Source organism: Drosophila yakuba, chromosome 3R, assembly GCF_016746365.2.
Source record: "Drosophila yakuba strain Tai18E2 chromosome 3R, Prin_Dyak_Tai18E2_2.1, whole genome shotgun sequence".
NCBI classification, from domain to species: domain Eukaryota; kingdom Metazoa; phylum Arthropoda; class Insecta; order Diptera; family Drosophilidae; genus Drosophila; species Drosophila yakuba.
Window position 1 is genome coordinate 12,178,876 of NC_052530.2, and position 15,435 is coordinate 12,194,310.

The 15,435-nt window shown below is 44.0% G+C and overlaps 1 protein-coding gene across 5 annotated transcripts in view; it reads right to left on the reverse strand.

The window, feature by feature from the left end:
• LOC6536526 (homeobox protein homothorax) overlaps window positions 1-15,435 on the reverse strand; it is a 137,740-nt gene that overhangs the window by 44,631 nt on the left and 77,674 nt on the right. For all 5 annotated transcript variants that reach the window (XM_039376385.1, XM_002097066.4, XM_039376384.2 and 2 more), the window contains one exon: window positions 11,601-11,724. In XM_039376385.1, the coding sequence (XP_039232319.1) occupies window positions 11,601-11,724 (124 nt within the window). The remainder of the gene's footprint in view (window positions 1-11,600; window positions 11,725-15,435) is intronic.

The following is a 15,435-nucleotide window of genomic DNA, read 5'->3' on the forward strand; positions in this document are numbered from 1 at the left end:
AACGCCCACAAACCGCCCAAAGCTGCCACGCCCACACTTTTGAAAAATGTTTCGATATTTTTTCATATTTGTATTAGTCTTGTAAATTTCTATCTATTTGCTAAAAAACTTTTGGCCACGCCCACTCTAACGCCCACAAACCGCCCAAAGCTGCCACGCCCACACTTTTGAAAAATGTTTTGATATTTTTTCATTTTTGTATTAGTCTTGTAAATTTCTATCTATTTGCCAAAAAACTTTTGGCCACGCCCACTCTAACGCCCACAAACCGCCAAAAACTGTCCTTCGCACTTACACTAGCTGAGTAACGGGTATCAGATAGTCGGGGAACTCGACTATAGCGTTCTCTCTTGTTTTTTTTGCTTTTCATTTTTATTTTGTTCTCCGTCCAGATATTTATAAATTAGCTCGGGCCTTTTCCTATTAGAATGGCCAAAAAACTCATCAGCATACTGTAAGATGTTGTGTTGCTCGGGGCGATAATGAGCCATAATGGCGCTGGCCAAGGAGTTCGGGGAGTTGGCCAAGAGAAAAGGGCAAGGGGCATGGGGCAGGGGCATGGAGCAGGGGCAGGGGCAGGGTCCAAAACTGGTTCGCTGCTCTTAAGAGCTCTTAATGCCGCCGCATGTATATTCTTTTTCCACCTCTGCTTTTTGCATATTTAAAAGCTTGATTCCGTTCAGACCGAACATTGATCGACTAATCAGCAAAAGGCCAAGATGCGTTGGCGCGGGGGTGGTGGGGTGGTGCACGGGGTGCACGGGGTGCACTGCTTATCAATGCACTTTGCCGTGCTACACGTAAACTTACTTTAAACGCGCCAAACTTTTCATTGGCGATAAGAAGGGTAACCTCCGCCGAGTCCCTGCCTCTAGACTGATAGCAGTACATGCAGAGAAAACTGATATATTGCCGTAGAAGACATGCAAACGTGACTTCATCTTATTCGTAGCCCATTGTAGGTACCTTCATATTACTGAGGTCTACTAGCAATTTACTCAAGCTTTCTTACTAGTCTAGGAACTCTATTCAAGATTATTTTTAGAAAGTTGAAATAGGAATCTTGTGTCATACTTTTCGCTGAGTGCAGCCATTGATTTGCATCATTGTTTATGTACTTTGCATGCGCCTGGAAAGTTGCACTTGATTGGCAGCGAATTGAGTTTGGCAGGCAGCAGGCAGCACTTGGCCACTTGGCCACTTGGGCACTCGGGAGCGGAGTCATTAGAGCGGCAATTGGCCAGGGCCAAAAGGCTGAGCGTGTTCGTGCCGGCGGCGTGCGCTTCAACGCTTTGGTCTTGGCCACATCGCTCCATGTCCATGGATTTTCCTCTCGATTCGAAGAGTGGAGGTCTTTGGCGGATAGACCACGGTCTGGTCTTGTGGCATGCGGACTTTTGTAGCAGACAAAATTGTCGACAAATAGTTTACACAGGCATGAAATTTTGCTGCCCCAGCGAGCAACAAAAGAATGTTGTTGCTCGTGGCGCAGTTGTTGTTGCAGTTGCTGCAGTTGCTGGAGTTGTTGCAGGAATGTTGCAGCAGCAACATGCAACACAAAGCCATTGGCAAATGAAAGGCGAGTGGAATGGGTGCGGATCTTGCGGATAGAGACAAGTGCAACATGATAGCCCACCTATAGCACCCACACCCACACCCACACCCCCATCCACAACCACCCACCTGCCACAAAATGTTTAATTAAATTATGTGAGCAGCGAGCGGAGTGCGCGATATGCTGCCCCAGGATTATGCATTGTATGCGGTCATTAATTCATATCAAAAGGGTAATTGAAAACCGCATAAATTAAACACCAGCGTACAAAAAAACCAAAAAAATATGCCTACATAAAACAGAGCAATCAGTTTTTTATTCAAATTTCTTTCTCTGTTATCCGCTGGGGAATGTGCAACGCGCTACTTTGACATTTGGCTGCATTATAGTTTAATCTTATTAAAATATTTATTTTATTAAAATATGCATGCAATTTGTTAATTTAACTGCTGCGTTTGCTGTTATCCACCGCCACACCCCCCACCGCCACGCCGCCCACTATTTTATTTATGCAGCACTTTTCTCTTTGATACCCTGGAATACCGTCAGGTATTTGCGTTTTGCATGCCAAGAGAAAGTTCCATTTGAAGCAGATGTTTATTAAGCTGATAGACTAATTTTCTAGGCTAATACTATTCGGTGCAATGGAGTTGATATATGAGATAAGGAAATAAATACGTATAAAGCCAATCGATCTAATGAGGGTATCCCAACTATCGACAGCTCTTTAGATGGCGCTCTCCATTTTTTTAGTCGGCCATCAGTGATTTCGTGCTTTTATTGTGGCAGCCACTGCGCTTAATTGCATTTTGTATATGAATTAATGAATTTTTTATCAGCAACAATGCACCTACACACACACACACACACAGAGAGACAGATGTGCTATATAAGCCGCTGCTCATGCATGTTTTATTTATTTGCTGACTTTTTTTTCGTGTATTTTTTCTTGTCACGGCGCCTGATAATGCAATGAAAACAACAAATGCGCCAACCGCAGAGCTCCACATTTTTTTCGCATTTGTTTTAATGCATTTTTTGCACCGCCTCGAATATTTAATTTCATTTGTGGTAGTCGGTAGTCGGTAGTCCGTCCGACCAATAACATCCAACCAACCAGGTATAGAGATATAGTGCTATTTCGCAGGCCGGTTAATCTTTTCACAACCAAAACTCTCCAAGGAGCCGGGCATTTACCATATCATTAACAACTAGGCTCGTATCGGGCCGTTAGGATCTTATTATAGATCTAGATTCCCTGGAATGAGAAGGGAAAAGGGTTCTGGCCCGAGGCCGCAAAGTTTCCTTATTGTGTTTCATTAAAATGCAATTAATATAGGCTTTCAGCACATTCTGACGACTTTGGGGACTCCAAATGATACCCGCACTAGCAGCAAATTAGGGTGCGCCTATAATTAATAACAGTTTCAGTGTAGATAAGCGGGGGGCGGGGCATAGTGAAGCATTTCATTAACTTTACATTACATATTATACGAGCCGAAGAGCTGAGGCCGCTGCAATTGTCCCAAAAACTCGGCCAACAGACACGTGTAAGCCCTATGCACACAAAAGTGCACGCAAGAGTACACTGAAAAGAAATGCCCTTACAGCAGCACATGATTTAAATAGGCCCTTTAAAAGCTATTGTAAATTTTCTCTCAATTATTTTCGAAAGAAATGGTGATTCATGAATATTTTTAGCTGCTAAATTCATTTTAGAGCTAAGGCATTACTTCTAGAGTTTCTTGTATTGACCCCTGCCACTTAATTTCTTGCGGTGCACAAAGGGATAGAGAGTGTTTTGTATGAGTCAATCCATTAACGTTTTGATAAAAGATCTTTATGACGACACTCGAAGCCACGCCGGCAATCATCATCATCAGCCGAAGAGCTGAGGCCAGCTCAAAGCCGAAATGGCTTTGGTACGTGTTGGCCTGGCCAACACCAAAGACACAACCAACTCACACACGTTGGGTGAAAAGTAATTGCGTTTAAATGCGTTTACATTAGGGCCCGAAACAAAGATACAAATATACAGGAACATAATGCACTGGAAGTCGGAGCGACCTAATTGCTCGGAGGCCTGCCGTTGATGACCAAGGACAATTATGACAATACACTTGTAATGGCATTATTAATGCCGTTCGGTGCGATTGTTTTTACGCCATTTCCCAGGCGATAAGCCAGAAATAAATCTCTATTGGCGACTTTACGACCGCCAAAGGCCAACACTCACCCACAGAACGCAGGCCCCCAACCCGCTCATAGTTTCTTTTTACGACTTTTTAATAGTTCTCACATAGATTTTATAGATCTCTGGCCCGAAGCTTTGATGGGGCACCCCCCTCCCAACATTTGTTGTTCTTACTTCTGGCCAGAGCGCATAAAATTGATTTCCTTTTCCCGGTTTCCCGACTCGGGCGTTTACTACTTTCTGGGCTGTCATAAAATTTATGTTTATGTCGTAAAATTTAGTTCGATTTTTTGCCCTTTGAGCAATCGATGTGCGTGTTTCCCTGCCCCTCCCACTATATATATATCTGTTTTTTCCTGTTTTTTCCGTTTCTGGACCACACCAGGTGTGTTTGCAAAGGGTTTTGCTCACAGACTCAGAGACAACGCCAAAAGAAAAAAAAGAGAAGTAATACGCAACTTTTCCGCCCAAAGAAATTGCCGCCTGCCTGATATAAACAAACGACAGACATTTGTTTTTATTACACACCTTTTTGGGGGGTTTTTTCCCTTCGCTTTCGCTTTTGCGAAGGGTGACACTTTGGTAGTAGATTCTAGTTATTCTAATGCACATTTCATAGGCAATTCCAAATTAGGCAATGTTTGGCAATGTACTTGCACCCCACCCAACCTCCTAACCACCCACCCTCTGAATCAAGGTGTGGCCTTGGGTGGGTGGATACTTTCCCTTTTCTCCAAGGAGCAGAGAGAGCAGAGAGGGGGACTGGCTCCTTATAAAAAAGTAATTTTCCCATTCGAGGCTTTTTGTATATTAGAAGAAATGGCTTTATTTATTTCTTATTTCTGGGCGTACAAGTGCGAAATGAGGAAAACTTTTTGCCGCCAGCTTTCACTTCAGTTCGCTCTACTCTACCGCCACTCTACTCGCTTTTCTTTTATTTCACTTGAGTATTTTCTTTTTCTGGTTGGGCGCCCGTTAAATTGGCAAGTTTGTTGTGCTAAGTTTTTGGGGTCTCTCGCTGCCACTCGCTGCCACTCGAAGCCCATAAATTAGACGCACAAATTAGAAATTATGTGCGCATTTAAATGTGAAGAGGAGCTCCGGTTCGCTCCCCATTTCTCCGGCTCTGTCACTGCTCCATATGTTTTTTTTTGGGGCCAACTTCACCGGGCTAATGAAATGGCCGTGGGTTGGCCTGGCCTTTTAGTCAAACTCAATGAATATTTGAAGAGTCTGCAACCGAATGGTTTCGCAAAAAAAAATTACCGAATAACCGAAATAAGAATGAAAGGCACAAGAGTATAAGTACGAAATGGAACTTTTGTGCCACGGCGCCATTTGGCGCTACAAAAGATATTTTTCCATTGAAAGCGTTATATGGCCGGGCGAAAAAGTTGTTTAAATTTAGCCCAAGACACATGTGTGTATACATCTCCTTCGCTCAGTGGGTGTGTTTTTGAGGGGTGGGGGGTGCAGATGGGGCTTACAAGCCCCAGAAATTCCGCATTTTGCATTTCGCATTTCTTTGTGCTGATTCTTACTTTATTTCGCGGACCGGAGACAATTGCCACTGAGATGACTCAAAATTGCAGACGGTTCAATGATCATCTCTGGTTCCTTGCCCTCGTGATCAAGACGTTTATCAGACAATTTGCATCGCCCAGAAGTCCATTTCATCGACCCCCTTGAGTTTCCCTCTCGTTTTCCACGCTCGCTAATGTCGTTTATCATTAGGGTAGGCTAACCTACAATTTCCACACCGTCGGGCCAGAAAATGTATATATAAATACACCTATATTTACCACAATTTTCTACACAATTTTCCCTAACCATTTTGTGGCACAATTTTCCTCCTGTTGACGCTAGATAATTTCCTTTTTTTCGAGGGCAGCCGAGGACGCATTACAAAATGTCAAAATTTCCTCACAAAACGCCCTCGACACGCTCCAACCAGGTGGGCGGTTCCTTCTTCTTGGCAGGGGCAGAACAGGGCAGGGCAGGGGGTGGGTGGTTCGTTAGCCAAGTTAAGTTAGTAGGTGGCATAACAAAACAAAACGAAACCGAACGAAACAAAACCGAGAGGCCGAGTTGGTCAGGTGAGCACAGAACCGCCGACCGACCACGCCCATCATTCAGCCACAAGGCGCATAATTTGTCATTGAATGTTTGCCTACGGAAACTGGGCGGGGGGCGATTGGGGGAGGGGCTGCTGCCACGCCCACTGCGGTCAGTGGGCGCAGAGTACACAGCGACATAAAGTATGTCTTAGTATTATCAGATACAATATACATTCTACTATAACCTGAAGGATATCCAAACATCATTAAAATCATTCTTAAGTTTTCCACTTAATCAAAATTGAAGTACCACTTTGTATACCGATTTCTCTCTCTGTAATATCTTCGGTGTTTCGGTGGCTTTGTTTCCGAAGCGAACAAACCGAAAACAAGGCCTCCTCTTTAAGGGGGTCGTGGATAATGCCGGTAGTGGGCGTGGCCGGTCGAGAGGTTGTCGGCTAGCCTGCCCAAAGCATGAGCTGCTTAATTTGCCTGGCTGGGCATTTAAAAAGCATTTAGCATACAGTGGAGTCCTTGCGAATAGGTCCACTGCACTATGCATATTTAAGTAATTTAAATTTGTAGTTATCTGAAGTTCCTGTTGCTTTAACAATTTCTTATTAACCATTTCATATCACATTGTTTTCGAAATATAAATGATCTGATTTGGTTGCCATCTCCGGCGTATCTCATTGATTCTGGTTTCAGCGAAAACGAGAGGTCGTCAGGGCTCACAGCACACACTCGTACACACACTTGAGCTCCAAGAGAGAAAGAGCCGTATAATTATAATTGCTGATAAATGCCTCGTACTAATAAACACTTGGCACCACCATGGGGCATTAAGAGCATGGGGCGGTAGGGCAGTGGGGCGGTGGGGCAGATCGGGATTGGCATCGGGAACGAGATCGGGACGTGTGACGCTAATGACACTTGGCTTCGTCGGGCAAAAATGAAATGATTTGTGTGAGAGATTGCATGCCGCGCAGTGATTTGTGATTTGTGTGTTGAGAAATGCAGTTTTAAACTGCAAAACTGCAAAACTGGCAGCTTGATAAGCTCCGCCACTGTCATCAGCAGCATACGGCACTTGATAGCTCTATTAATGGCACGCCACCATCCTGCCATCTCTTTCGCCTGCCGTATGCCCCTCTCTTTCGCGGATGCAGTTCAAAGAGACAGCGAGACAGCGAGACACCGAAATGAATGCGAAAATAATGAATAATAAAAGTCGGGAGTACATGGCTTTTAATGTTTCCTTGAAAATGAATAGCATTGAGGTTAATGCGGGGGGACAGAAATTAACAAAAAAGCAAAAAAACACAAAAAATACTTATCTCTCCGTCTGTCTGTCTCTCTCTCAAGCGGTATGGCCATCTCGCTCGCCGACTTATCACTTGATGGCTTGAGTGTTCGTCCGGCTGTTACTAATTTATGCAACCGCCAGTGTGGCAGATCCATAACTATATTACGACGATAAGTGTAAAGCTAGACAAATTTCAAGTCAAAAGCGACCACCCATGAAACGCGATTCCCAGCGAAAGAGATGGGTATACGAGCGACAGAGACGGCACGGCACGGCACGGAAGTTTGCATTTTGTTTGGAAATCGGGGAATTCGGAAATTCGGGAGTTTGAGCAACCCTCAAAGTCTTTTTTGGTGTTGCTTGTTTGTCAACTCCGGGCGACCTTCCGCCTCATCCTTCAGAAAATTTCAGGAACTCCCAGTGCTGGTGTTGATGATTCCGTTGATGTGAGGGTTACCCCGGGAAGATCCCGGCCTGACTGCCGGGAAATTCGATGCGCATTCTATTCATTGGCGTGTCGGCCCAGAAATATGATAATGCGCCGCACCGCACCACACCACACCACACAGTACCGCGCATCGGAGGAAAAAAGCAACAGTCAGTTCGTAAATTTTCATTGTAAAATAAGAACAAGTCCCGTCACTCGTTGAGTTTGCTGTTTTAGGTTTTTATGTTTTTTATTTAGGGGATGAAGATGTATTGCCCTTTGTGCCGTTTGACGTAATGTTACATAAGCTCTCCTCGTTGGTCCTGGTCCCCCGACTATTGCCACACACACATTTCCCCTCAGCCAAGTCCTCATTATGAAACATCGCATTTCTGTTTCAATTTTTACGAGTGCGAATGCGAATCAACCCGAGCGGAATCCCAAACGTGCAGCAGCTGGTCTGGCACGTTTTGCCGGATTCTAGGGGTTAGGGATTCCTATTCCGAATCAGGAATATGAATATGCCTATTCCTATGTTCTATGCCAGAAAGATAACCCCGCACAGATATGGGCAATTTCTGCCAGCTCCGCACAAAAGGTTTTTTCTTCGTTTTCGTTAATGCGTAAAATTTTAATTTCATTTTTTGTCGATCGCTGTCTGGGCTCTGGGCTGGGAGATTCGTGTCAGCATTTTGACAAAAGAGTTAAAAAGTTGTGGGAACGCTAAAAAGATGGATCAGCAGATAATATGGGGTGTGAATTATGATTGGATGTCATCTGAATGCGAAAGGGAGTTCTAGAGCGCATTTAATGATGTAAATTATTAAATAAGGATTTTACAACTTCATAAGATATCCAGTGATTCATAAGAACTAAAAGAAACTAAAATATACAAAAGAGCCTCGAAGCGAGTTTACTTCCTTTCCCAAAACAAAGCAGAAAACACAATTAAAAGTGGGTGGAGTGAGCGAGCGAGTTAGGAAAATGCTTTCACATCACAAAAGACAGAGAAAAGTCCCAGGGCGAAATGCCTGAGAAAAACTGTCAACGCTGAGGGAAAGACCCAAATGGAAATGGAAATGGAAATTGTCTAATTGTGCGTGGTAAGATAACAAAGCAGAGTTAGAGCTTCCTGTTATTGTTGTGCCTCTTGTTGCTGTTGCGAAACCCATTCCATCAATGTAAATAAGCTAGAACAACAGGGCATCGGCCAAAGATAATCGCCTTAGTTGGGCTACAAACACAAAACAACAAAAATGAGAAAAAAGTAAATAAGTGCACTTCACACAAGGTCGGGTAGGATTTAAATGCCGCAGTGACAAAAACAAGCTGCCATCCATCCCTCCCCTCTCTGATTTGCGAGCAGGAGTTTGTGAGAAGGATATGTTTTAAAATTGTAACAATTGGCAATTGTGTGGGTCTTGCGGCTTGACGAAACTTCCCGAGCGGAAAGGATAACACGCACTTCTCGACCCAACCCCCATGAAAGTTAATTTACGTCACGCAGCATTTTCAATCAATGTCAGTGGCGCAGGGAGAGGGGTTCCTTTTTATCGCCGAATGCCAAGGGGTTGCTGAAGGACCACCCGTTGGCCGTGTTTATTTTCATTTCCAATTTTATTTCCCTGACCCCACGGCTGATCTCGTTTTGATTTGCATTTAAGCACGACACTTGACGACTCGTCAATTTCGCCGTGTAAATAAACAGATTGGGCTTTAAATTTGAGTATCGTTTGGCTCTTTAACGCCACATTAGCTCGTCACTTTGGAAAAATATTTTTAATTGAACTCCAAGCGAAGTTGATGAGGGTGTTGTGTGTGTGTGTAATTACAGGGTCTGCGGCTGTCAGTTAAAGTATGTTGGGTTTTATGGGGAAATCTATCTAGCAGCGCGGAGATTTCGAATACACCTATAATTAAATTCGAAAAGTATCTTTAAGTTCCTCGGGGGCATGACCCCTTTTCCCTTTCCCATGACCACCGCTCCTCGCACAATTCATGGAAATTTTCAGGATGCGCATCCTTGTGCACTCAGCTCTCAGCTCTCTGCTGGTTTTTTTTCTTTTTTTTTTTGCCCTCCTTACTTTTCTTTGTGCTCTCGGCTGGGGCATGAAATTCCTGTCAAAATTGATAAAAATCACATTTTCCATTTGAATAACATTTTACGAATTCGTGCATAAAATTACGACAGAAAAATATTCCCTTTCCCCCGGTCGCAGTGCCTTTTCCTCTGCAGTGGAATTTCTGCAGCTCGGAGAATAAATACTTATTCTTGGCAACCGCATTCCACCGCCCTCCGTTGCCTTGTCTACTTAAAATGTGGAAAATATCTATTTGCTACGCCCGAAATACGCGACGCAAATTTCCCACAGACGCCGAATGGCAGTAGGATAGTAGGAAAGTAGAGAAGTGGGGAAGTGGAAAAGCGGGGAGGGGTGGGGCTTGCCATTTTCTTATCGCTCGGAAAACCAGGGGAAACCAGGAGGGGAGGGAGAGTGGAAGCTGCGGTCCCGAAATTAACATGGAAATTTTGCGCGCTGCTAGAAATTATTCAACTGTAGATAATTTCTATTGAGTGCTCGGGAGTGCACAACTCGAACTATGCCGAAATTTAATTTGTCTACAAAGTCAAGCGACGTGTAGATAAATCAATCAAAATGGCGCGCACACACGACCATACAGAGAGTATATATATATTTTCGATGTACGTGCATATATACTCACATATCGGTGGAACTCACACAGAAACGTTAAAGTTGCTGTTCGGCGCGCTTTAAAGTTTTTTTCGAATTTGACGTCAACGTCAATGGATTGGCTGCGGAACGCCTCCAACTCTGTGGAGCACTCTTCAAACCCCTCCCTCGATTACACGTGAAAAAATAGTTGCAGCCATACAAAATATGTTCAGCTTTTTATACTTTAAATTGCTTTGTCCTTTCAGCTTATCATTTTTCCATATGGTAATTTGGCCTGCAGGGTTTTGTTTTCAGTGTCCCAATTCTTTTAGCAGTGAAACTGCATTATCACCTTGGGGCCCCCACTCAATATTCGTTTTTTCCATATTTTTTTCTCATTTTCTCGAGAGCAAACGACGAGTGGCCCAGAGTGTCTTTTTCGAGAGCTGTTTTGGCCAGGGCTTTTGTTTTTTTCGCTGCCGCCATACAAACAAAGGGGAAAACAACGCACTTGCGCTCTCCGAGGAAATAAAAACACAGAAACAAAATATTATTTTTGCCTATCACCATAAATAATTCACCTGCCTTCCCCCCTCTGACAATCCCTCACCTCACCTTCACACGAGATCTTCAAAAAGAAGCGCCAAGTGCAAAGTCAGTCGCACTCGAAAAAATATTGAAAAAGCAACAACAACAAGGAGGTGGGGGAGGGGAGGGAGTGTGGGGAAAATACTAAAAAATACACATAAAACTCTTTGCAGGCTGAAGTGGAGCTTGGAGTTTGGAGTGGTGGGTCGTCCACTGGGCTCCAGGTTCGGATCTCCAAGACAGGCAGTCTAGGGCCTCAAAAGCCGCAGATCCGAGGGCTGTCCCTAGGAGAAGTTGTTGTTTCTTCTCCAGCCTCTTGGTTGTTGGCTGTTGGTTGTTCGTTGTTGGTGCGCGTGGTTGTTGTTACTCTTTTGTCAAGTTGTTGTACGCTTACGCGGCGAACTTGTTCGAAAAGCTTTGGCGGCACTTGAAACTGCGGCAAACAACATAATCAAAAGTGGGAGACAGCCGCCTCAAGAGGTGTGAAGTGTGTAACACATTCAATAGCGATTATAGGGATTAAGCAGATCGAAACTGGCTAGAATCAGCTCGAGTTTTGCGTGGTATGATTACAAGTAATTTCTGATATAATAGATTTCCTGCATATCTAAATGAAAATAAGCTTAGTTTCTTGTAAGTATGCTAACAACGTGGCCTCATCCCAAGTTTCATATCAGTCAGATGGGTTTTTCTTTTAGAAATGGTGCCCTTCTCTCACCACCTGCTGCAACTCTAATGATGTTTCAGATCTTAGCTCAAAAGACAACATATTTGTTTTAGATTTGGGGCTGAACTTACCAGGGTCTGATGTATCTAGGGCAGGTGGCTGCTGTGACAGTGGACCGGGAGTACTACCAGCGCCCGGCGATCGGGCGTCGTCGTTCATTGCGCCGCCGTAGGACAGCGATGAGCTCGGCGGCCGCTGCAAGTGGAGAATAAATCATGGCATATGAATAAGTAAATTCAGTACGAAATATAAATAGGAATAGAAAGGAACGGGGGGAGAGTGAGGAGTGTGGGGCATGCGTTGGCTGATTGTTAGAATTGATTACAAATTGGTTATAAATGTCGCTTTAAATTGACACGCCTGGCCATTAAATGCGCCAGACGGTACAGCCATGGCCAATGCCAAAGGCAGACATTGCCAGCCCCGTCTTGGCCGGATTCTTCCGTCTCCTGGCCTGGCTATAAGTCCCCCTTCTTCCCAGTCTGTCTGCACGACTGTCAAGTTGTCAAAAGTGCCATGGCCTGGCCATATTGTGGACAAACAAATGTTCAAGATTGTCGTGGCCTAGGCCTAGAGCAAAATACAAAACCAAACCAAAAGCAAAACCAAACTGAGCCACAACGAAACGACAAGCGGGCAGACAACGTCGTGTGCAGAAATAAATATAGCTAGATATACATGTATATTGTACGAGAGTATATATAAGTTATCAAATTAATATGCAGCGACTGGCTCTGGCGATCTGGCCGTCTTCTAACTAGGAGTAGAATCAACTCGTCTCCATCTCCATCATCATCAACATCGCCATCGCCATCGCCATCGCCACCGCCATAGTCATCGTCATCGGCAATGGACAACAGGCCAGCGACAACGATGGCATATTAAACGCTGCTAAAACAAAATAAACCGGGAAGCAAAAAAAGAAATATCGGCGGAGAAAAACTTATGCAGAAACCAAAAATGTCAACGTACCAGGTATTCAGCGATCGAAATCGATCGAAGAGCAATTTAAATTCTGCTAATAACGAAAATACACAAAGCGGTTCGCATTAATTTCATGCACGTGCAAGCTACAATTTTTAGCCATAAAATTATTATTTTCCCAAGCTCGTAAAAATTCTTGACTTTCGAATACAATGAAATATATATGTGATTCGTCGCATTTGCGATTCATTTCGAATTCGGGGCACACATTGCTTGTGTTTTCGCTAAATATTTGTTAAATCGCATATTAATAGCGCCCTGCTATAGACAATTTGTAGCTTGTTTGCTTTGTATAATTGTTATGGCCGAATGTATTTGATTTAATAGATAGCTCGGAGAGCAATGAACTTTTAGGGGACTAGCTTGACCACAGGCATCGGGATTATAATATATAGCTTAGGTTAGATTACGAGACTTGGCCAAGTTCCAGGGGATGGCAGGTTCCTGCTTTTCTGCCTACTTTCCATTTCAAACACACTCGCAGCCGCAAATCTATTAATAATTAGACAACACCGTCTGCATTTTAAACACTCCTAGCCCAGCAAATCCGATCCAATCCAATCCAATCCAAACCCATCCCTCCACTTTATGAGCCATAAGGTGTCTCTTGATAGTCGCATAAACAATTTCCACCATAAACGGCCGCGATAAAGCCGCTGAAACCGCATGCAATTGTAGCAATTGTCGTTGCTTTTATGGCTTATAAACAAAGACAAAGACATAGACAAAACACAACAAAACATAACAACTTTGGACTGACCGTCGGCCAAAATGGAACTATTTAATTAGCCAGCCGAAATCAAATAAAATGGCCATAAAAAACAGAGCTGCGGCCCAAAGAGAGCAAAACAACAACTTTCCCAAGCGGAGTCGGTGAAATTTGATAGGCTTGATGGTCTGGGCCAAGTCTTCTGGACTTGCTCGCATCTTTCACACTTGCCGCACACTTTGCCTGGGTTCTGTTTCATTTTTTCAATATTACTTCTTTACTTTTTTTTGGCGGTTTGGGCCCTGTGAAGGTGGCTCCAATTACTGGGAGCTGAGAGGCTCGGAACACCGCCGAGTGTTGGCCAAAATGCCTGGCGTGCTCCTTGAAGAGGATCCGGCCAATCGATGCGTGCTTTAATTACATTTTCAATTAGCCGATGGCCCGCTCCACAAATTAAGCTATCGAATTCCTTTCGCATGTCCTGCGACAATTATTAACAAATATCGGTTTTTATTCAAATGATGAGCGCCCATGCTGGGGACTGCTTTTAATATTAATGAAAGCGAAACGAGGGGGTTCACCCATCTAACCCCAATTCCATTTCCACGTCACGTAATGCTCCCTCATCGTGAAAAGTTTTTTTGGCTTTTTTTTGGGGCGGAGCGGCCCTTTGGGTGCATTAAAATGATCAAGAAACAATTTTCGTTTACCTGGCGGAGCTAAATTATTTATTTAATGCCCTCTCCGACCGCTCGTCTTGCTAAATTTTTGATGATATCTGGAGTGGAGTAGTGACAATTGGGCGAGCGCAAGTGTAGATGGGCAACCGAGACAACAACCGCAAATTTCTAGGGCCAAGTGAGTCATAAAAAAAGTTACGACCACCAGGGCCATCAAAGTTTACACTGAGAGCAGAGCGTTGGAAAGAAGTTCATAGGCAAGAATTTGTTTGCTTTTGCTTTTTATTGTATTATGGTCACACTGTTAGCAGCGAAGGAGCCCAGTGTGACCATGCAGTCTATCAAAATCATGGTTGCTCTTGGGAGAAATACTTCAGAGTACGATTTCCCACCACTCATCTCCTTTTACGATTTCCCACAACCCATCTCCTTTTCCTCACAGTGCACCACACAAATTGCTGAAGCATAGAATAACTTTGCTCAATTGTTTTGGATCTCGCTCACTTCATTACGCTGGCGAGAAGTTTGACTTGCGGTCAGTCTGAGAACTTTCCAAATGACTTGGCTAAGTCGGCTCAGCTGCGGGAGATAATTGCTGCTGGAATGGGCAGTAGTCGTCGAACGAGTATCGACGCGTGTCGTGCTGCGTTCCACCCAAAAGTCAAAACATGCAATTTCCATGGAGCCCTGTAATTTGGTAAAATCTCTGTCACAGCTCCTGGCCGGGTAATCACTACAATCAACAGTTTCGGAACCCAGCCCTCTCAAACTCAAGTCCCATCGAAAAGTAAAGCAAAACAATCAAATTACGGCTCGTAACTCAGTTTTCGGTGCGTGGGAAGTTTTCCCTTTCAATGTGGGCGTGGCACACGCAGAGATTTCCCGTCCTTCTTTATACTTTTCGTACGGGCCGTAATTGCCCGACGGCGTATATCCTGCAATTGACATTCGGGAGAGGGTTCTCGGGGGTAAGTCTAAGCCTAACCCGCGGCTGCAATCCCAATCCCAGTTTGAGTTTGGGCTTGGGTCTGGGATTAGGCCTTTGCCTCGGGCGCATTTCACAATTTAAAATCCAAACTGCAGCTAAGCTGGGAAAGGGAGAGGTATTAGTTAAAAAATAGCATTTATCACTTTCGAAAAAACAAACTGGAACTCCCTAAACCAAATCTGTATCTTATAGATGTCATTTCACTCAAGATATTTGATCTTGCATTGAGAAATTTCGATTGCTGCTACCTATATCTGGAAATAAATTAATCTGTAAGTAATAATTTTCCTCTGTGCAGATAGTCCTGTAATTTTGTTTGATTTCGTTTGCCGAACACCCTGCCAAGTGGACGTGAAGCATATTTTTTCTATTTGTTGGCAAACACGCAGGAACAAATTTTCTCCCCCATCGGATGAGCATATCCTTAGAGCAAATAATTAAATCCTTTTTACACGGCCGCTGCGAATGAAAGTTTTTCCGTGCGGTTTCTGGTTTCGCAGTATTTGCGGGGCGGATGGGAAATGCTCGATGTGGAAAAGTGAGTG